General features: G+C 37.0%; 1 protein-coding gene across 3 annotated transcripts in view; it reads left to right on the forward strand.

Moving 5' to 3' along the window:
- The window catches only part of Cacna2d1 (calcium voltage-gated channel auxiliary subunit alpha2delta 1), a 430,688-nt gene that overhangs the window by 230,716 nt on the left and 178,092 nt on the right, over positions 1–21,880 (forward strand). For all 3 annotated transcript variants that reach the window (XM_051152078.1, XM_051152080.1, XM_051152079.1), the window contains exon 4: positions 648–707. In XM_051152078.1, the coding sequence (XP_051008035.1) occupies positions 648–707 (60 nt within the window). The remainder of the gene's footprint in view (positions 1–647; positions 708–21,880) is intronic.

Consider the following 21,880-nt stretch of genomic DNA (forward strand, 5'->3'; position numbering starts at 1 on the left):
TTTGTTATTAAGTTTGTGCTGTTTCTGCACCTATATTTCAGCTTCAAAGTTCTTGAAGTAAATAAAGTAGCCTTGTACTTACTCCTTACTTCATAATACTAAAAGGAGTTTAAATTAAGCCATTTGTGTGCATTTTGAGTTTACAATCTTTCAAATCGTCATTGAACCACCTAAGAATATATAAGCAAATATAAAATTCAAAACACATTATTATAAATATGCCATTTTGTTTATTATATATCATTAATATGTTAACATCATTCTCTTTCTATTGACTGAAATATATTGTAGTATTTAGTAAGAGTGGTATTATATTCCAATCAATATACTGTCTTTATTTCATTAAAACTTTTTACTAAAAAGATAAAATGTAAGTTTTTGAAAGAAAGCACTCACTCCTGATAAAACAGGAAACATAGGTCAAATAAGGAGGAGTCAAGAACAGTAGGTAATTTATTGCTGTAGCATCAACTCCACTAGGTTAGATTGCTAACTGATTTAGTACTTATGCACCATTAATACTGTCTATTGCTTTTCATGCCCCATAGTCAATTATGGTATCAGCTTACAGATTGTGTTTTATAGTATAATCCTATGTTCCTGTGGCCATAGTCATGAATGTCTAAGATTTACCATTTCTTTTTCAGCGCCTGGCTATGGAAGCAGAGAAAGTCCAAGCAGCCCACCAGTGGAGGGAAGATTTTGCAGTAAGGACCTTTTTGATAATGATTTCATTTGAGTTAAACAGTATTTTTGTTTGCATAGTTTTAGCCACATTGCAATATAGTCAGTGACGGAACTTTACAGTGGTATAGGAATTTGACCCCAAACTGCCAAAATCTATTCTATTCCTTTTTGAGTAACCAGGACCAATTAAAATAGTTGGAATATTCATGCTCATGTTTATGTACAAGAAAAGAAAGGAAAACATATTAAAATGTTCTTACATTCTTAAAGGCATTTGACAATATATTAAAGCAGCACTGAATCATGTCCTCTGAATAATCTTCATAGTTATTTTGAAAAGCAAGTTGCACTCAACTGGCTTTTGTACAAAAAAAAAAAAAAAAAAAAAAAAAAAAAAACAATGATTTTTTTTTTAACTGTGTTGGTAGATAAATATGCAGGTATTCAGCTCATATAATTTGATTTGTTTCAGTTTTGCTGGAAGCATTTGTCCTTCTACTCTGGACCACTTCTGGACATGCCATCTGGCATTAAATTTCACATTTTCTTTTTTATTTGATAAGTATGATGTGTCTAAGGGATGTCGGGTTAATTAAACATTTCAGAAACCCTCCTTATAATGATGAAATTTTCATTACCCATCTACAATGATAACCAGCGATAGAAGTCAGTCTCAAATTGTCACCTAAAGCTCTTTGGTAACATAATTGATGCCTATAGTTATAATGGAGATATTTTCAGTCTCTAATTGCTGATAAACACCAGACAACTCATTCTTGGCATGTAACCTTCCCCCAACCTATTAATGCTATTTCAAAAAGAAGTGGAATGTGACTAACAGATAATGATACTATCTGAGATCTTATGCTAAAAGGTGTCAGATGTAAAGTTCAGAAACTATTACCTCAATTGGGCTAGGAAGTGCTGTGACTACTTTCTGTTTGGTGTTTTGCTTGTTCATTTTATATGAAAGGAAACTAATTTAAATAACATTATTTTTTAATGAGCTTTCTTGATTGACATTTTTGATCTTTCTTATTTATCTACTAGCACATTCCAAACAATCTGTGAAGTGGTGACTCTATTTGGCTGTCATCCCATTTGATTTTTTTCAGTGAATTGATCGTATTGACTGGGTTGTTGGGTCTTATTAGATATTGAATTTACCCACAATTGTTTGTCATGGTTAGGTTAATAAATGTCAGCTGGTCACCTGTTAATATATAAAAAGCAATTGTTGGACAAGTAAAAATCATAACCATCTTGAACACTGACAAGCATGCACTTTTAGAATGAAGGTGTTAGAATCCAGGTAATACCTTTGAGACAAAGAAAATAATCTTAAAGTTGCGTTTCTTCAATATAGTCTAAAGATGAGCAACTCAAACAAATATCTTTTCTAATTTATACGAACGGGAAGTTTTTTCCTGCCTCTCCCTTCTTTTAGGTTTGCATGTGATATATCATGAACATAAAACTAGGTTCTGTCTGTGTGGTATTGTTATAGTGCAATTGCTGTTGATTGAATTTGAATCTTGGATAATTAGCAGTCTTTCTCTGTAATACAGAAACTACACATTTCCTCTTTTAAATAAACTGGTTCATTAAATCATTTGGTATTTTAGGTCATTGTTAAGAAAAAAATGACACAGGCTTAAACTAAGTTCTTCTTTAGCATTGCTGTTGTATTTAGACAGTACCTATATATTTCTATACATAATATTTCATTCCCAGATATGTTGTGAGTTGTTGGCCCTGCTGCATTGATGCAAAGTCATCAATAAAGCAATGCCCTTTTTTTTGCCTTTTGAAAAAAGTGGTAGATGACCATGAATTACAATATAACATCCAGCGTGTTAATTGTGTATTCAATGCTTCTCCAAAATCACCAACTGTAAGGCACTCAGGCATTTTGCTTATTTTTCTCATTCCCAACAACTTTATGTCATGCTCTTATTTGTGAGATGCCAAACATTTTTAAACATGGAGCCCTTCTATTTTGTAGCATTGTGCCTGTGTCTGTGAGGGAACACTCTTAGAAAATTTCATTCTGGATAACAAGCGTGTTCATAATGATACACAATCCACTAGTAAACTTTATATGGATAGAAAATAAACCATTTATCCCAGTATTAAATGTTTCTATCAAATAATATATATTCACTATGTAGAGAATTCTTGAACAAACTCTGTTTTTAAGTTCTCATTAAGCTATGGTGCATTCGGGGCATATTTATCCCGTATTGTAATTAAAAGAGACTCTGACAGGGGAAAAGTCAGAGTCCTGACGAGTCATTTTTCTTGCACACACTTGGTGGAGGACTGTCCCTGCTGTTCGCTGGGCACCCGTCTCTCATGTTATGCATTCATAAGGGTTGGGTCCTTCACATCCCTTTATTCCACCCAAGTATCAACACATCAGCCTCCTCTCTGGGAGACCATGGTGTGATGATAGACATTCAAACTGTGATGATTGTTCTGCCTGGAGGAAGAACCCAAACTAACCCTTGCTAAATTTTTAGATTCCAATGATTAAAAAGTAGAACATTCTCCTCCCATCATTTTCTGAAAAGTACATAATGTTTTAACTCAAAGATTTATCAAGCTAAATCAGTCCCTTCGGTCAAGAAGAAGATTCAAATTGGTAGTTGGTAACTAAACGTAGTCAACACCAGATCTCTGTTTTGATAAAAACACTCAAAACTCAGCTGCAAATTTTGTCAATATTTTAAGCAAACATTTGACTATGTTTAATTTAAAATTAAATAGCACATTCCAAAATGTCCCCTCTTTACACTTTATAGCCCTTTTCCCATTTAAGTTGCTTAACAGTACAATAGTTCTTTAGTAATTTAAGACTAGGATGATTAAGAAGGCAGAAAGAGTTTCCTAAAAAGCTGCATTACCATTTCAAAAAGAAATATAATATTCCGCTTCCTCCCTCAAGTACAAGTTGGCAAGTTTCATTAATATTCCTTAGGCAAAACCTGATTAACACCCCCCCCCCACTGTGTAAAATAGAGAAATCACGTAAACAGCAAGAACAAAAGGCGAAGCACTAAATGCTGGCAACAAGAAGGGGCTCCTGCAATTCACACTCTCACTTAGCTCCATTTCATCCCCACATGAATCTACAATCAAGGGAACAACTGGCCAGCCCGCTCTGTTGTTTGACACGCGTTGCTAATAACACGGGAGGGAACAAAGGCCATACGCTCTAACTAGATTAACATTTATGTGGTCTCGCATTTACAAATTTGCACCAATATTTGTAAATAAACTACATCTACCAGCTGTCCATCAGGTCCCCGTGCAACTCATGGGCGTTAAAGAAGGAATAGCATGTCACTTAAGATGGACAAATCATTTGATTAAGGGCAGGTGGGTGGATGTGGGGAAGCTTGGTAAACTAATTGTTCCGCATGAAATAGTTTCCATTATTTTCACCAAACAGATCTTTTCCAATTGCATCTGAAATCTCATTTGATTGCATTGCAACGGCTGGTTAACTAAAGCAATTTTGTTCCAAGTAGGCCTGCGCTATTAATTGTACTTACACATGTATAAACATAGGGGTGCCTAATTTGTATTTTAATAACTAGGATCTTTATGTATGGCTTATTAGTGCCAGCTTGTTACTGTGTAGGCTGAGTGGAGATGTCTACAAATTGGCCAGTAAATAAAACATTCTCAGAACCATTTGAGCTTCTGCTGCACAGCAACAATAAATTAGAAGAGGAAAATTTTTCTGTTGAAGTAGAATGTTGTTGAGTCAATCGGGCTAATTTAGTACTCCAATAGAACTTTAATTCTGTAATTGTCAAAAGCATTTTGCCAAGCCATATATCGATGTTGTTTCTTTAACATTATAACATTCAAAATGTTTTGTTTGTATGAGCAAAATTCATAGGCACAGGCATTCTGAATTATTTCATCTATCTCTGCTCATTTCATGGAATTGCATCATCCTTGTTAATTATCACATGGATGGTTTGTACAATGAGAAAACATACTGTACTTATTTTTATTTTAATTCATAAAGACTAACAGTATTCTGTGTGACAACCTGGCATACATTCTAGATATGGAAGGACTTGATTTTGTGTGTTAAAATGGAGGGTGGCTTGCTCTCTTCATAAGTGAATAAATGAATTTGATGAATCATCCAAATAATATCAGCCTATGATTCAATTTCATCTTTCTTAATTTCTCTCTGTGGTTGGTTATCTTGCATATCTTAATTTTTGTAGCATTATTGCTATATTCAAAACCTGTTAAAATTACTGTGTGATACTTCTTATGCATCTGCCTTCATCAAAATAAATAAATAAATAAATAAATTAGAAAGAGCCACAGTGCAAAAGTACTGTTCCCTAAGACCAAGAAAGGAAACTATTCAATGAAATAAAGTTAGACTAACTTTTGTTGCCTTTATCTAAACATAAGTGCTCAGGATGAAAGTACAAGACACCATCATAGTGTATAACAGCTGCTGGCTTTAAGTGGTTGCTTAGCCTGAATGATAGCTCATTTCCTGATTCTTATATTGAAAAGGAAAAGGAAAAACGGTATCTTTAAATAATTATTATCTGGCCAAAAAATAGTGCTTTCACTTTTTATAACATTTCTGGGTGTTCGCTCTGACCTTCCATTATATGACTTCAACTGAAGCTCAAGTTAGAACATAGCGAATGGTCCTCAGTGAGATACTACCACGGCATGGCCCAAGATAATAAAAATTTAGATATTGCGGTGGTTGTGTAAGATTTTTTTCCCTTCCACTGTGCTCAACCAACACTGGAGGGAGAAGTTAGAGAGCTGCTCCCCACTGAGGAATAGGACAGGATGACTGATCTCCATCTTCCTCACAATCACTCTGCTGCCTCCATGGTCTGAGACTGAGGTTATGGAAATGAGTTTATTACTGAGATTTCTGAAATTGCTGCTAGTGTTTAAAATGTCCAGCCATGGGCAGTGCCCAGATTCATTCTTGTCGATATTTAAGGAGTCAATTATTTCAACTAGCTACTGCCAAAATTACAGCTGTCAAAAGAGAATCTATAAGTCAGACATTTCAGTTCATTCTACAATATAAGCTTAATTTTCTTAATTTCTATGGATGGCTTATTTGTGTTAAATTGAAGATTTACCATATTAAATTTTGGACCAAAGAGAAAAAGATGAGGAATACCCATGAACAATATAAATGGCTAAAATTATATATAATTCATTGAAGAATTGCTTCTAAAACCTCTGTTTTTTACTTCCTTGCTTAAAGGTCTTTGGCTTGCAAACACAAAAACCTACAAGCGCATTCCAAACACTCAGGAAATGCCAGGCCAGTGTGGCAACTATTAGCCTTTTTCAGCCTTCAGAAGGTTGAAGCAAATGATCCCCAAGTCAAGAGGTGAGCAAGACTAGCCCTAAAATCAAGCTCCGAGTTACACCGGAACCCCTTGCCTCATTAATAAGGGGAGAAAGGAATTGAGTAAGACTCTAGATTATAGCTTTAGGTGGCTATAGGCATGCCCACATAAGTACCAGCACATATCTTCACCTGCAAACACACATGCTCACATACACAGACATGGGAACAGAAAGTCATCAGTGATTATATTTAAAGTATACTTTGTGCTTTGTCATCTGGCCTACATACTTTTTTCCTTATTTATTATTGTAACGCCAGTCTAACAGCTAATACCATCCACATGAAATAAACATCCCAGAGTAAGTCACTGTTATTCTTCAAAGGCTGTTACTTTATTCAGACCTTTGCTCATCCCTGAAATCTCCTTTTGGTTTTGGTTGACCAATGTTAGATTTGCTATTTCAAATGTTTTCCTAAATCTTTTTATATTTCAATGCATATCCTTCCTCTATGTTTTTTCACCACTAAAATGCAAACTCCCAGGGATGAGAGATTGGCTAATGCAATACAAAGATAGTCTAGTACAATGCATGACAGATAACAGCCTGCATATACTTTCATTAAAAAATAATAACTTGCACTATTGGGACATCTGTTTTTACTTGTAAGCATTACTGTCAATATTACTGAAGAGATAATGAAAAATTCGTTTGAACTGCACTTTTATATGCTGGAATATATTTGCCCACAGCTGTGGCGTGGTTATGAAGCATGGGCTTAGTGTTATGCAAATCTACTTAAATTTTGGATCTGACACTAACTTGCTCTGCGGTTTTGGAAAAATAATATTCTCTTGAAATGCCTATTTCTTTAAGATTCAGGCTCTGTTGTTCTCACTAACACTTCTGTGTCCTTGAGATATTCAGTCACTGCCCCTCTGCTTCTGTGACCAGCATTTGCCTCCCATGGAAAATATATCTATAAACTCCAAGTTGATATGATCTCCAGCAGGTTGGCACAGTCCTTCAGTGGGAATTCACCCTCCTGTTGAGCACTTGCCGCATCCACTCCTGACGTTGCTAATTGCTTCGTTGAAATTTCTTCAGCTAGAGACACTGAACACTATGCAGACATGGACTCCAAGCTCTGACTAGTTACAATGAATAGGGATGGCAAGTCTGTACTTAGTCTGTATCACAGAACCTATTGAAAATAACTCACTCATGATTTATTTACGCTTTCTCTCTGTAAAGGAAGACATGGTTTTGCAAGTAGCCTTTCTTTCTCGCTTCATCCTTGTCCTTTACATGCCGTTGGGCCTCTTGGCAATATACCTCTTTTCCTTAGGAGGCAATCATGTGACTTTCATTAAGTGAATGCGTCAAAAGAGATTTCTGATACTTTGTCAGTTCTTAGCCTATGTTATCATATGTAGGCTAACCATTGAGGACCCTCTAGTTATATTTATCTGTAGCTTCAAACATTTGTTCTAAATTATGTTAGGCAAGTGATGTACATGTGCCTAGCACTTTGAGAAACTTTGAAGGTTATAGCTGTAATATTGGAGCATCATCTCCTTCATGACCCACGAAGTTGGAGATTGCACCCTCTCATTTACTGGATCTCTTTGAGGAATGCATTCTGGAACAATAACTCTATTCCCAGACATAATTTTGTAGTGAGGATAAATAACATTAGATGCTGGAATGGATTCAATTTGGTGGAATTAAAGATATGTTAATGGCTTTGATAATATTGCTGTGGGAAAGAGAGACTATTCCAGGAGTTAAAAACATGGCTTGAAACCTTTTCTCCCTGAAGGCTTTGTGCTACCAGGAAACTTGGAGCTTTTAGGAAAAGTTCGGACCTTTCGCATGGTATCTGGGGTATGGTTTCAGTGGGGCTCTTTTGGACATTGAATACGGCCCAAAAGAGTGGATGATGATGATGATGATGATGACTGAGAACTTAGTAAATTGCTTTAAGTGGAAGCACACTGTCCAGAATACTGAAAAGCCACTACCAAGTAGACAAAGCAACCAGCAATGTACCCTAAAAGATATCTCTAAAACAGATATTTTAGAGATTTCATGCTTAAGTTTAGAAGTTGAGAAATATCTATGTAATAGTCTAATGCAATACTCATCTACAATGTCTTTAAAGTATGCAACTAGGCTTCAATTTTGGAGTTGATGGCATATGACAATAATTTTATAGAAATTTAGGTGAGTGACCGACTGTCCCGAGGAAAGGGAACTATTTTAAAGTTCATTCTTGTCAGTTTCTTGCCATCCTTCAGCCATCTGATACAGCCTGAGGAACGGGTATATACTTGTCTCTCAAGTGCATCTTATATGTTTATTTATTTACTTACTTATTACTTATTTATTTTGCTTTTTAGAGTGTGTGATAGGATCTCTTTATATAGCCTGGCTATTCTGGAACTCAGTATGTGGACCAGACTGGCCTTGAATTCACAGAGATCCACTTACCTCTGTCTCAAGAATGCTGGGACTAAAAGAGCACCACCATGCCCAGCTTGCCATTTTATTTATTTTCCATTGCTTTCAACTTAAAAATTGAGTCTTTTAACATTAGAAAATGAAAAGATCAAAGAAGCAAATAATAAGAAAACAAACAAATAAAAACCCATCACATACCATCCTGCTTTATTGCTTTCCCTCTGTCTTTGTCTTATGCTGCAGAATTCAATGGAGTTCTGAAGCCTCCCCTTTGTTTTCCTATTTTCACATATAAGGCAGCCATTTGATCAAGCTTCATGTTGTGTCTCCTTTGGAGATCACTTCCCAAAACCTAATCAGCATCTTCTGTTTAATTTAATACTTAGTCTTTGTACACACTTAAATTTTCTCTTCCTTCAGACACTTTTTTCTCTTAGTGTCATGAACCCCATTTTCTCAGTTTTCCTGTTGTCCTAAAATGCTAGAGCTCATGGGGTACAGACAGGAGGATTAGAATCTCAGGAGTTTCCTCTAGTATACAGTGAGTGTGAGGCTAGCCTGGGATAAAGAAAAGTTTAAAACAAGCAACAAAGTAAGTAAAATTTAAAATAAATTAATTAATATAGAATGTTTTGGATGCATTTTCCCAGTCTGTATACCCCATAGATCTTATTACATTACAGTGATATGTCCATGTTGTTAAGGTTTTTTTATTTTTTCTGTAACCATAATCACCAAAAGGTTTCATGCTGGGTCTATATTTTGTTTATGGTTCCTGTGGGTTTTACCTTGAAAGTGACTGTGGCCTGGCAATATGGGTTCAAGTTGTTATAAATAATATGTTCCACTGGAAACATTTCATTAGTCTGTATTAGTTACTACAGAACAAAGGATTTAATAAGTTAAGGCTCTCTCTCTCTCTCTCTCTCTCTCTCTCTCTCTCTCTCTCTCTCTCTCTCTCTCTCTCTCTCTCAACACAATGATGGAACAGCAGGTAGGCAGTTATAGCGAAGCCTAGAAAAGTCTGTTGTAGGTTTTGTTGCTTTCTGACACATTCTTAGCTTGGGGTTGGTAGGAGCCACTAGGCTTCTAAGTTAGTAAATTCTAAAATATGGTCCCTAAAAGTTCAAAGGATATTAGATCAGACACAGAAGTGAACCATGGAAACCCATCAGGGGCACTACAGATAGCCCAAGATGAGTTATCTCTGAGCCACTCCTACGCCAGCTCTCTACTGTCACTATGTCTTACCAGTCACTCAGTCTTTTAGATCTTTAACACAGGTATGCTCTTTTCCTGGAAATTTATATAATTTTGAGAGACCAAATGCGTTAATATTTTGTGGTAGCGCCTTTATTGTTGGCCTTATTATTATGTTACTTTTGTTCTTAATACTAACAACCTCACTGGATCTTCTCATTAAGTATATTAATAAGGAAGAGTGATTCAATGTTCTGTCAAGAGTATCCAGTTTTAGAATATTGTGACATCACATTGCATAAAAATATAAATACATTCACAGTTGTTACCCTTAGATGTGTGCAATGTGGGGCCCATATGTTGGTCATGCCTGCAAGTCTTTTCCTGGTTTTTACAGGATCCGAGACCTGAAGGGCATTTTGTGTTAAAGAGTTTAAAAAGCTTTTTCTTGCTTTATTTTCCCCCTGAACCTTTTGAGACTTTAAAAGAAATTGTTTTCTAAAATAAGTACACATGAAACAACATGAACGAATAAAGCAACAAAGGCAGTACATACTCAGAATCCATTTCAATAAACTGTGTGTATGACTTAGGTCTATGTGTTTGCCTGTATGCACATGTATCAGGGAGGGTATTCATGCACATGTGTGCAAAAGCATGTGGGTATCAGAGGTTGATGTCAGTGTCTGGTGTCTTTCTCAGTCTCCTCCCACCTTACTTTTAGAGAACAGGGTTTCTTCACTTAACCTTGAGCTCAAGAACTGGGCAGGGCTGTCTAGCCAACCTATTTCTGTGGGCCCACCTTTCTCCAACTAACTTTAGAGTTGCAGACATTAGCTGATGTGCTCACATTTTATGTGAGTGTTGGAGATCACAGCTTACATCCTTATGCTTGCACTACAAATACTCCAGTCACTGAGATCCCAGCCCTGGTAAACTGTTCTTGCTCTTCGTAACTACATGTAGAGATAGATAAGCAGTGCAGCCATTTTGAGCTCTTGAAATGTCCTAAAAGGAATCAACACCTTTACTATTTTTATGAGGTTGGAATTCTAGGTCCTGATAGCTCGCAATCAGTAAAATTTAATAAATCTCGTTTCCTCACTTGGGTTTAAAATTCTGAGGTGGTTTTGTTGTAAGGGGATTTTATTCTTAATCTGAAGGGATAATGCTATTGAAGTAAAGAGCAGTAATTACTCACTGAAGAGAACAGATTACAGAATCCAGTTGTATTAAATCAAAAATGTATGTTTGATGGTTTTACTGCTATTTTCATAAACCTTATGCTGAGGGAAAGTGACCAAATTGTATATTTGAGATGACATGAACCTATTTCCTTAGCCAAAAGGGAAATGAAATATCCTGACAGAAAATATCAATGTTTCTCTTCTTTTATTATCAGAGATGTTGATCCTGAGGCTTTCCAGAAGTTTCTTTAGAGTTTTGTCTGAATTCATAATGTAATTTTACTAATTCAATTGACTTGATCTCAATACCCAAAGAGCCTCTATTGTAGAGAGCTTTTTTTTTTTTTATGGTAGTGAGTGGCTGTGGAAGAAGATACAGATAGTGTAAATGCACAATGGTTAGGATATCAGTCACATACCCTTTCCCCACTGGGCTGTTTTCCTGTCTGATTGCACACCAAGGAAGGGTTGGAAATTTCCATCACCAGATCCACTGGCATGGGGGGCTCAGGGGCCTTGTTGCTGACGTTTCTCTTCTTAGTCCCCAGAATGTCAAGGCTATTTCACTGATGAGTATGAATTGTCTTGAGTCATGCTCTGTGACTCAGAGAACAGCTGCTAAGATAAAAGCCAAGGTCTAGGCTTAGAAGCATTCTCTAGTCCCTCGGAAAGCTTCGTGAACAAAGGAAGAAAAGCAGCAATTGTCCTCTAACTTGGAGCTGAGGCTGAGCCAAGGACTCCCATTCGCCAAAACTTTGAAATTCTTCAGCCAAGGCAAAATTCAAGGCTAGCATTGCACAAATTTAGTTCATCGAAATGTTTTGATTTTACATGTATCAAAAACCTATTGTGTGGTTTGATGGAAAGTGTGCTTTGTTATGTTAATGCTATTCACTAAGTACGTAGAATCCACCAAATTTTAGCAACTTCCTCTGTACACTATCACGGACTTATTTATTCATTGACTGATCAGTTTGATACGTTCTAACTCAGTCTGAGTTGGAACTCTTGAAATAGCCAGACTGACCTTTAACTCCCAATCATTCTGTTTCCTCTTCTGGGTGCTGAGAGGTGCTGGGTGCTGGGTGCTATGGGCATGTGCCACCAAAGCCCTGGTATAGTACATTTAAGCCAAGCTATTTGAGGAAAAACCCAACATATTTTAATTCTTCACAGAAGAAATGGACTCAACTTTCTGTTTCAATCCTACTCCCCTTCCTACCTCAAACAAAATGATAAACCAAACATTTGTATGGTTAGTAGGTTTGTTATTATATGATTATGTTGCTTATTCCTTTTTCGAATTGTTTACACACTATTATAAACATGTTAGTTCTTTCTATTTACATACTTTTAAAATATGTAACCAGTCCATTTCACGAATCTGTCAGTAAAGAAAGGAAGGTGAAAGCATATTGAATGGAAATGTACCATCAAGGCTGAGTACACTGCACTTTAGAAAGGACTGATTACTGAGTTACTTGTAAATTGATTTACTATCTTTTTCCTTGGAAAAGAGGGATCTATAGCAGATCTTTAGTTTTATTGCTGTCATGCTCTCCTGGGGTTTTATTTGTGACCAGGCAGTTTGGTAACAAAGAGCCTCCTGCTAGGAAACCTGATAAGCCAAGTAAATAGAAACCAAGTGTAGAGCAAAGTCAACAAAATAAGTAGTTAAGTAGGCAGGAATAGCATGGCCTCTATACAAGATTATATACAAGGATTACTGAATCCCAGCAAAAACATGGAAAATTAAGTTGGTCACAGAATGGACCAAAACCTTTTATTTTTAAATACATTTTAAAAACCATGTCTTACAGTCTAGCATGCAATTAATATTTTTGATCCTGTATATTAACATCAAATCTTTAGCGATAGACAAATTCCTGTATTATTGCAAACCCAGTTAACGTTTTTTCCTAACAATCTGAAGAGTGGTTAATGACTCTGTGAGTAAATCATTAGCTGAGCAAGGGTGAGGACTTATGTCCAGATCACCAGCACTCACAGAAAAGGCTGTGTGGTGAGAAGTCATGTAACCCCAGTACCAGGTACAAGGAGCTAGGTGAATCCCAACAGCTCACTGGCTCATCTTGCCAACTGGTAAGCTCAAGGTCCAGTGAGAAATCCTCAAAAAGATTGAGGTGTCTACAACTACAGTCTGTGAATGTTAGGTAGGCAGTTTGCTAACTCATTCAGCTTCGGCCCCAAGGAGGCAACACTGCTGTGTAGATGCCGAGAGGTAGAGTTTTCATAAGTTAGTGTTTTCAAAGGATGCTTGGTTTGTTTATCAGGATATGTACACCCCAAATTGTAAAACAAAGTTAATACCACTATATTAGGAACTGAAATTGGAAGTTAATTTTGCCCATGAAGTCATGTGGATCTTGGTAATAGTTAGATTTGGGCTCAAGGTTTTTTTGTTTTTTATTTTGGTTTGTTTTTGGTTTTGTTGTTTCTTTCTGAGTTACTTTCTTACCTCCTTTGATTTAGTTTTCATATTGCACATCTCCTTTAAGTTTGTGATGGGTTTTTCATGGGATGGCATATTTTCAGGTTGTTATTTCCTGCATTCCTGGGCACTTTCACATTGATAGACACAAGGGCAGCAGCAATTAACTGAAGAAAACATACTATGAGATGGAATTTTAGTGGACTGTTTGTTGGCTCAATTTTCTTAACAATTTTACTTTATTATAAACTCACTAATAGAGCATACTTCACTTACAACCCAACCAACCCAAACAATAGGAAAAGGATATTAAAGAACACAACAATAAAACCTTAAGGATATCAGTTCGCCTGGCATAGTCAGCAGGACCTCATCAAACCCACAATTCAATCAAGGTTGCTGCTGGAACCTGGAACAGCAGCTGAGGACCAGAACCTCAGCTGGAGCCCAAAGCCTTGAAGCCTTCCCTGGAGCAATTTTTTCCAAGTACAGGGATGAACAGCCAAAACAATCCCAAGTCCTCTCTCTCCAGCCTCTTGTCTCTCAGAGTCTCTACTAGGATGTTTTCAGCTGGCAACATCCAAGCTCCCCAACAAAGTGGTTCGACTGCTAAGGGGATACACATCCTGCTCTCTCATTAGTCTGTTGCCAATCCTTCACCTGGGATTGAAAGGGAAAATTTTTAATTAGCATTAAAGCAACCAGAACAGCAGAGCTCTCTAACTCATAAATGCAGGTTGGCAGGTATGCTAGCCCAAGGTCCCAGATGATAAGTCACAAAGAATGCGGAGCTAAGAGACAAAGGCCTATTGAGTGTTCCAGGGACAGGCTGGCCGTAAACGATAGGGAGAATACACAAGGACAAATTCCTGAGAGAAACAGGTACCGGTCATGGTCGAGTGAGTCATGAGCTAAGACCCCTCATCTGATCTTATGGTGTTTGCTTAATCCCGCCTTGAGGCCCACCCACAATGTTCCAGGTTTGAGTTTAATCAGATGTGTTGTTAGCTCAGATAAACATCTACCCTCGGGTTCCAAGGAAAACAGGAACCACAGACTGTTCCCATGCGATAAAGTCTGACCTTGCCCCAGATCTGCCTACGCAATTTGCTGATGTTCAAATGTTTGAAACAACCAATCGTGTGTGGCCGCGCCAAAACTTCCCGTTCCCGGACCTTTGTTCACATAAACCCCAAACCCCTGGGCTTCTGGGTCAACCCCTCTGTCTCCTGTGTAAGATATGTGTCAACCCAGAGCTCCGCCAATAAACTACCTCATGTGTTTACAGCAAGACGTCGTTTGTGTGTTTTTGGGTGCGCGCCATCCCGAGGCTTGAGTGAGGGTCTCCCTTCGGGGGTCTTTCAGGATCAACACAAAAACATGTCATCTCTCCTACAGACCATCCAAGGAAAAATGGCCCACACTGTCTCAGGCTACTTCCTATTATCTTCTTATTCCCCATTTTGGCACATCATCTTTTTCTGTGCTGATAAGTTTGAGAAAGCAGTGTATAAAGTGTGTCTCACCCTCACATATACATACATACCACACATATATGTATATATGTACAACATATACATATGTTATATATATGTATATATATAGTATATACATATATAATATATTACAGATACAATATATACATATAATATATATTTGTATATGTATGTATACATATAATAATATATGTGTAAAAAATAAATATATATATATATATATATATATATATATATATATGTATATATATATATATATATTTCTGCCAAATGATTAGTTTCAAGCTCTATCCATTCTTGTGACAGCTCAGGATCTTTAGTATCTATGATTTATTCTCTTCAAAACATCCAGTCACCATCAATGAGCTAAGACTAAATGGCAGGAAACAAATGGGACAGATGGGAATTGAAGTTCCACCATCACGTGATCTAGCTCATACCATTTCTCAACTGTTGTTTACTGTCTCTACCTATAACATGCCCCACACTCTGTCCCTTATCTATATTCATGCTGATTATGTGCAACTCACATTGAGAGAAGCAGGCTGTTTTAAGAATCTCTTGATAATTGCTGAGAAATCACCTTTGTCCCTACTCCATGTTGTTCTTCTCCACGGTTCATAGTTTAAGAAAATACATGAAGGAGCATATTGCTCAAAGAAAAAACCTGATGCATCCTTTTCATCACATACAAGAAATGATGTTACTGACTATGTTTTCATTTTTCTCCTAGTCTGTCAAAAAGCTTAATGCTAAATATAATGCTTAAATATGAATTTATAAACTATGTAACAACTTTCTTTTTCTTTTTCTAAGACTTTTTATTCAGATTATTAATGCTGAAATATTTACTTTATTTTCCCTATTTAATAGAGGCTTTGTAGTTTGGTCCAAGAGCATAATTCTGCCTCTATGGACAGTGATGTTTCACAGATGCTTTAGTTACTTTTCTATCGCTCTGATCAAATGTCATGGCCAAGAAGACTTATAAAAATGTCTAAGGTTACAGTTGGGTAGTAGGAACATCTGAGAACTCACATCATGAACAGCAAGCAGGAGGCAGAAAGCACACTGGGAATGATAAATGTCTTTTGAAACCTAAAAGCTGGCTGTCAGTGGCATATCTCTTCCAACCAGGCCACACCTCCTAATCCTCCCCAAGCAGAATCCTTGGTCCTTTGTCTGATCATTGGTCATAGGACCTGGAAGGATTAAAAGATGTAGCTTGTTAAATTGGCTGTATCTCTGGGGGTGGTGGGCTCTCAGGTTTTCAAAGATTCTCATTTACTATGTGCCTTTCTGCTTCCTGTTTGTGGTTTGAGCTGTGAGAGCACTCAGGTGGGCCTCCATCTGCTTGCTTCCTGCTAACACTGCTCTCCCACTGTGAGTTCCACCCTTCTGAAACCACAAGCCCATAATAAGCTCCTCCTTATATAAGTTGTTTTGGGCATGGTGTATTCTCATAGTATTAAGACAGTAATGTGAACAACAGGAATGGTAAACAGAGAGACATAGAAAAGAGTCTCCAAAACAGTTTCTCAAACACAAGTTTCTTGATATCTGTACACAAAATACGTCATAAATCCGTGGCTAGGTAAATATCAAGGTGAAGTCATAGGAAATCAATGACGGTTGTGGTTAAGAGTCAAATATAATTTGTATATATGATGTCTTGTCACAAATTTGTGTTTATCGTCTAACAACTATAATGTTCTGCAAATCTGTCAGTTTTTTGACTCTATCTCCAAAAGTTGTATCAGTAAAAGTTTTATAGAAAGCGTAATGACCAACTTTATATCATTAATTGAAGTAATTATGTTCTGCCCCTCCCATTCCCTCTGTCCATATAAGTTAAAGTATCATTTTGTAAATCATGTTCAGAAGTCATATGCGTATTTATTTTATTAATCAGGTATAATGTATCACCTTGTTCTTCAGACTTGCTTTATTTTCTTGTGAAATATCTAATTTGCCTTTAGCTTACAAATAAGTATTCCAGATTTAATCTTAGACCATGCTGAATTCCTTTGTGAGTCCCTGAGGAATCTTGGCTTCCTGTTATCTCATCAAAACACTGGTAGCAACAAAACTTCAAAAGGAAGAAAATTACTAAGGAGTCAGGACGGAGTTTGTCAGCTCTGCCACGTGCTTATCCTTTCATCTGTCACAGGAATGGCTCTGCCTGGACAGGCATTCCTCTGACCCAGGAAAGGAAGGTAGAAGGCTTCTAATCTGGAGCATAACCATGAAACTAACTGGCCTCTCATGCTAAGGAAATCACCATGGTTACCAGTGAGATGATCAGTGTGACAGTCAAGTTTCATTTTCTCAAATCATCAGAAATTGGGAAACTGCTGTTTAAAATACCAATACAATTGATTCATTGTTGCTTTGACATATTTGAAAGTGAAAATTAAGTGAAAAGTGCCTGATAGTTCTCTGTCCAAAAAAGTCCCTTTGAAACATAAAATCACTTTGACTGAACAGTTTTTACAGCTGTGCCAAAAATGGGGCATGTTGACCTTTCTGAAGAGTTAAATTTTCTAAAGGCTGGCAAAGTTTGTGATGGTAGTGTTTCTCTTTTGAGATCACTTAATTTAAAAATTGATTGTTAAACAATAAAACATCCTATCATTCTCTACCATAAAACCTTAAAACGTTTCACAAATAATTACATACACATACATACAAAAATACATACATACGTACATACATACATACATACATACATACATACATACACACATAATAGTTTTACATAAAGTAGAATTACAAGCTTATAAGCTTGGGCACATAAAATACTACACCCTCAATTATATTTGAATTCAGATAAATAACGTCTTTCTTAGTGTAAACTGAGTATAATAAATGAAGTTCATTACCTAAAATTGAAATTTAATTGTGCTTTTTTGTCTGGCAAGCTTACATTATGAATGTCAACTTTTCTAAATATTGTCTCCCTGTACAGTGCTAACAATGATTGTTTTTAACCACAAAAATAAGGCTGTGTATGCTAATTAGCTCAGTTTAGTCATCCTACAATGTGTATTGTTAACAAAATATGTAGCTCACACCTCAAGGGAAATAAAAGACAGTTTATTCTTTAGTTAAGTATGAGCAGTTGTGCCCAAGAAATACAGATTTAAATTGCTCTAAGTACAGTTTTAATATGGAAACAGTCTCATGAAGCTTTTATAGTTATAGAACAAAAGAAGGCAATAAATCAAAGCATTTTTTAAAAGTATGTTGGTGGAAACATCAGGTAGCAGGGTGGAGCAAAGAGGAGGTCTCTGCTAGATTCTCAGAGCCCATCTGATGCCATCCTTAACTTTTGGGTTTGTGGAAGCTAGTGATTAATTGGTTAAATTAATATATTTTAAAAGCATTTGGTGATGGTTGCAGAGATGTGAGGTCAGACACAGAAATGGACAGCAAATAGTCACTGAGGGCCTAAAGACAACCCAAAATAATTTGCCTGTACACCTGCAACATTCCAACTCTTTTCGATCACCAAGTCATAACCAGTCAATATGCCTTGTGTCACATACAACAGAGATAGGGCTTTTCATGGTAATGTGTTGATGGCCAGCATTCCAGACCTTCATATCACAGCAGCTTCAGCACAAATTAAAATCATTGGCCATGAAACAAATTCTCTTTTATAAAAAGGAAACTCTCAGAGCTTCTTCCAACCTTGTTTACTAGGCCTGATATCTAAGCAATTTCTACAAAATAATAAGCCAATATCCTGTGTTCATTTACTTATTTATTTACTTGACATTGAAAGAAAAGTGACACTATATATGTTAACATTTATAACCCTTTGTAATCACTTGCAGGTTTATCTTCTGTCATTCATTCATAATGTCATGGAGATATGATTTGATACATTTTGATTAAAAATGTAAAATTTAAACAATCGTTTCTTTTGATCTGTTGTCAGTACCCTTTATCCTCTTAGTGTTTATGGATCTGTTATATTTTCAGTTGACAAGTAACCATGAAAGTAGCCAACATCCTGAACATATGGAGGAGGAATCCCAGCCTTCTGGTTCTCTAGGAAGAAACAGCTTCTGTAGAGGTTAATTGGGTGCTAATGCCTCCCCATCACTCTTCACACCTGGAGACTGACTTGGATGTTGTTTGATCTTTTCAATGTAAAATACTTTTCATACTGAGTTTCTTATGCAGTAACAAAGAAAATATGATCAAACTGAATACATTGATGTGCTCCTTTGTTCTAAACATGTGTGGAATGATTGTTTAAAATGTAGAAGATTCTAATTAGCCCTAAATCTCTGCAATATTTTGCATATCATTGATATGGCATCAGCTTAGACTCAGCCTACTTTAGACAGGTCCTTAGGTGAGTAACTCATTCCCTTTTTAAGGCTCACTTTCTTATTTAAAAGCATTTCATAATTTATATTAAGCAAAAATAAATGCCCTTTTAATGTTCGGAAATCTTTCTTTGATGTTTCAGTTTTCTTTCTATTTTATATGGCTTAACTAAATATAGCTTGAATACATAAACAGAAAACACTTATTATAATTTTATAAAACATCAAGACAATTTGAGTTCTGGATAATTGCAAACCTACATATTTTCCTAAATTTTGCAAAGCTCTTTCAGATAAATTATTACATTAAATTCTCATTGTGTTCCTTTGAAGCTGAAGTTTTATGCTCAATTCATGATAAGATAAAACAAACAGCTTTGAACAGATTAATCAGTGGATACTGAAATGGTGACGAGTTGGTCCCAGGGTAGAAGACAGTCACAATTACTTGTCACTCAGCACAGTTGCATTGCTCTGTTTTCTTTTTCCCTTCCTTAGAACAGGCTGTCCACTCCCTGTTCAGTATATAGGGCCTCACTAGACAAAACGCAAGCATTTTCTAACACTGTTACTCTAAATGTTAAAGTCTGTACCCTACACACAATGTGACAGAAGGGACCTCATGCTTGGGAACTGTTGTACATCCTGGCTATAACTGACTGGCCCCTGCTAAAGTACTCCTTGTATGGCTGCTTCAGACATAGCTGTTTTCCTACCCACATCCCACCACCACATGACAAGGCCCCTTGGCCGAGATTCCTCTAACCTCCCTAATGTCTCACAGACCTATCATTTGATGGCTTTTTTAACTGGTTGCAATGTGTAGGAACGGACATGTTTTTAAATGCTGCCTGGTGTAGAACTCTTAGTCAGTCTTTTCTAGATAATTTCAAGTCTATAAAATGCCCCCAGGAAATGGATTGCTAGTTATTCTTTAGTGTACACATGCTGAGATGGGAAAGGAGGGCAGAGACTGAGTCCCACATGACTGGTGGGATGCCTAATAAAAGGAAAACAACCTGGCAAAGAGGAATGCTAAAAGCCTGGCCTAACCAGATATAACAAGTTTATTCCTCAGGCTCAGGGGCAGAGGCATTCCAGGTGTCGGAGGGTGACTTTTGCATACTTACAACACTAAAATGCTATCTTATTGACAGAACTTTAAAATGATGAGACACTTAACTATGGAAGCTATATGTATATTGAATTACCTGTACTTTAGTGTGTGTTAACAAAAAGTCTGTGCTATCTAAAGGAGCCAAAAAGCCTAGTACTGTGCAATGGATTCTTCTGACCTATTAATGTTTCACACTTTGACACTTTCTCTTTCCCCTGTAAGTGTGCCATCTCTTTGCCAATGGTCTGTTTCTATTTTAACTCTGCCTCTTGCTCAGGCCTTCATTCGTAGGAACCAGGAACTTTCCTGGAGGTGCCTGCAAACCCCAATATCAACTGATGTCATTGTCTCCTAAATAATTAGAACTTGGATCAAGTTCTAATCTTAGTCTCTGTTTCTGGTGAATTAAGTGCACAGCAAGTAAAACTCAGTCCATTAAGTCCTCTTCTGTAGAGGGTAAGTCTAGTTATAAAATGTTTCATCAACCTTGTGAGGTTTTTGCTATAGTCACCAGTACCTGTGTGTGATGCTCCCCAGCCAAGCGTGGACTCAAAGATGATGGGTTCCCTTACTTTGCCTCCTCACACCTCACACAATAGAGGACAGTGTAGTGGGAGAAGTGTGCTGGGTGGGGAGCTGAATGCTGCAGACCTGTGAATCAGGTCTTCACTCATTACTCCATAAACACTGGGGAGTGACTACTTACGTTTTCCAGGACAGAGTTGGTAAACAGCAACAGGCGCTGGAGAACTTGGGGACGTCCACAAAAGCAAGGAAAGCTTTCTGCATAGACATGTGTTTTCAGGATGCTGGGAGGAAGGAGGACACAGGCCCCTCTGTTGTAAATTCAAAGCACACTTCTCTTTCCCTTTGTTCTTTGCTGCCTCTGATGCTTCACCTTTTCTTTTAGTTTTCCATGTTTCTTTTACCCAAACTTAGTTCTCAACAGCCTTGTACCCAAAGAGGACCACAGTGCTCCCACGCCATACTTAGAGCATTATGTGAATAGAGTCTATTGTTTAGACTTCCTTGATCATTTTCCTACATATAACTCACTTTAAAGATGTTTTCCTTTTCTGCTTGCATAAGGCTGGATTTTATGACTTTGCCTTAATATATTAAAGTAGAACATGCTTTCCAAGTAAAACAAAATAATTTGTTTATTAACCATTCTGCTCTCCATATTCTAGAGCTAAATGCTCTAGAATGGTAAAGGCTAAAACTCATTGTTTCAATGGGGAGGGAAGAATAAAAAGAGCAGGGCATTAAAAGAATGATGTGCTAAGCCGGGCCTGGTGGCACATGCCTTTAATCTCAGCACTCGGGAGGCAGAGGCAGGCAGATCGCTGTGAGTTCAAAGCGAGCCTGGTCTAAAGAGACAGTCCAGGACAGCCAAGGCTACAGAGAGGGGGGGGGGAAACAATGTGCTGAAGGTTCATTAAAATTTTAACATACCATTTTTGAGATCACATGCCTCTGTATCTAAAAGGTGTTGTCATATTTAAACAATTTAATGCAAACTGCATCTTACACTAGCCACACTGCACCTGTGTCTGTCTCTTTCCCCATAT

Source organism: Acomys russatus, chromosome 10 (assembly GCF_903995435.1).
Source record: "Acomys russatus chromosome 10, mAcoRus1.1, whole genome shotgun sequence".
Taxonomy (NCBI): Eukaryota; Metazoa; Chordata; class Mammalia; order Rodentia; family Muridae; genus Acomys; species Acomys russatus.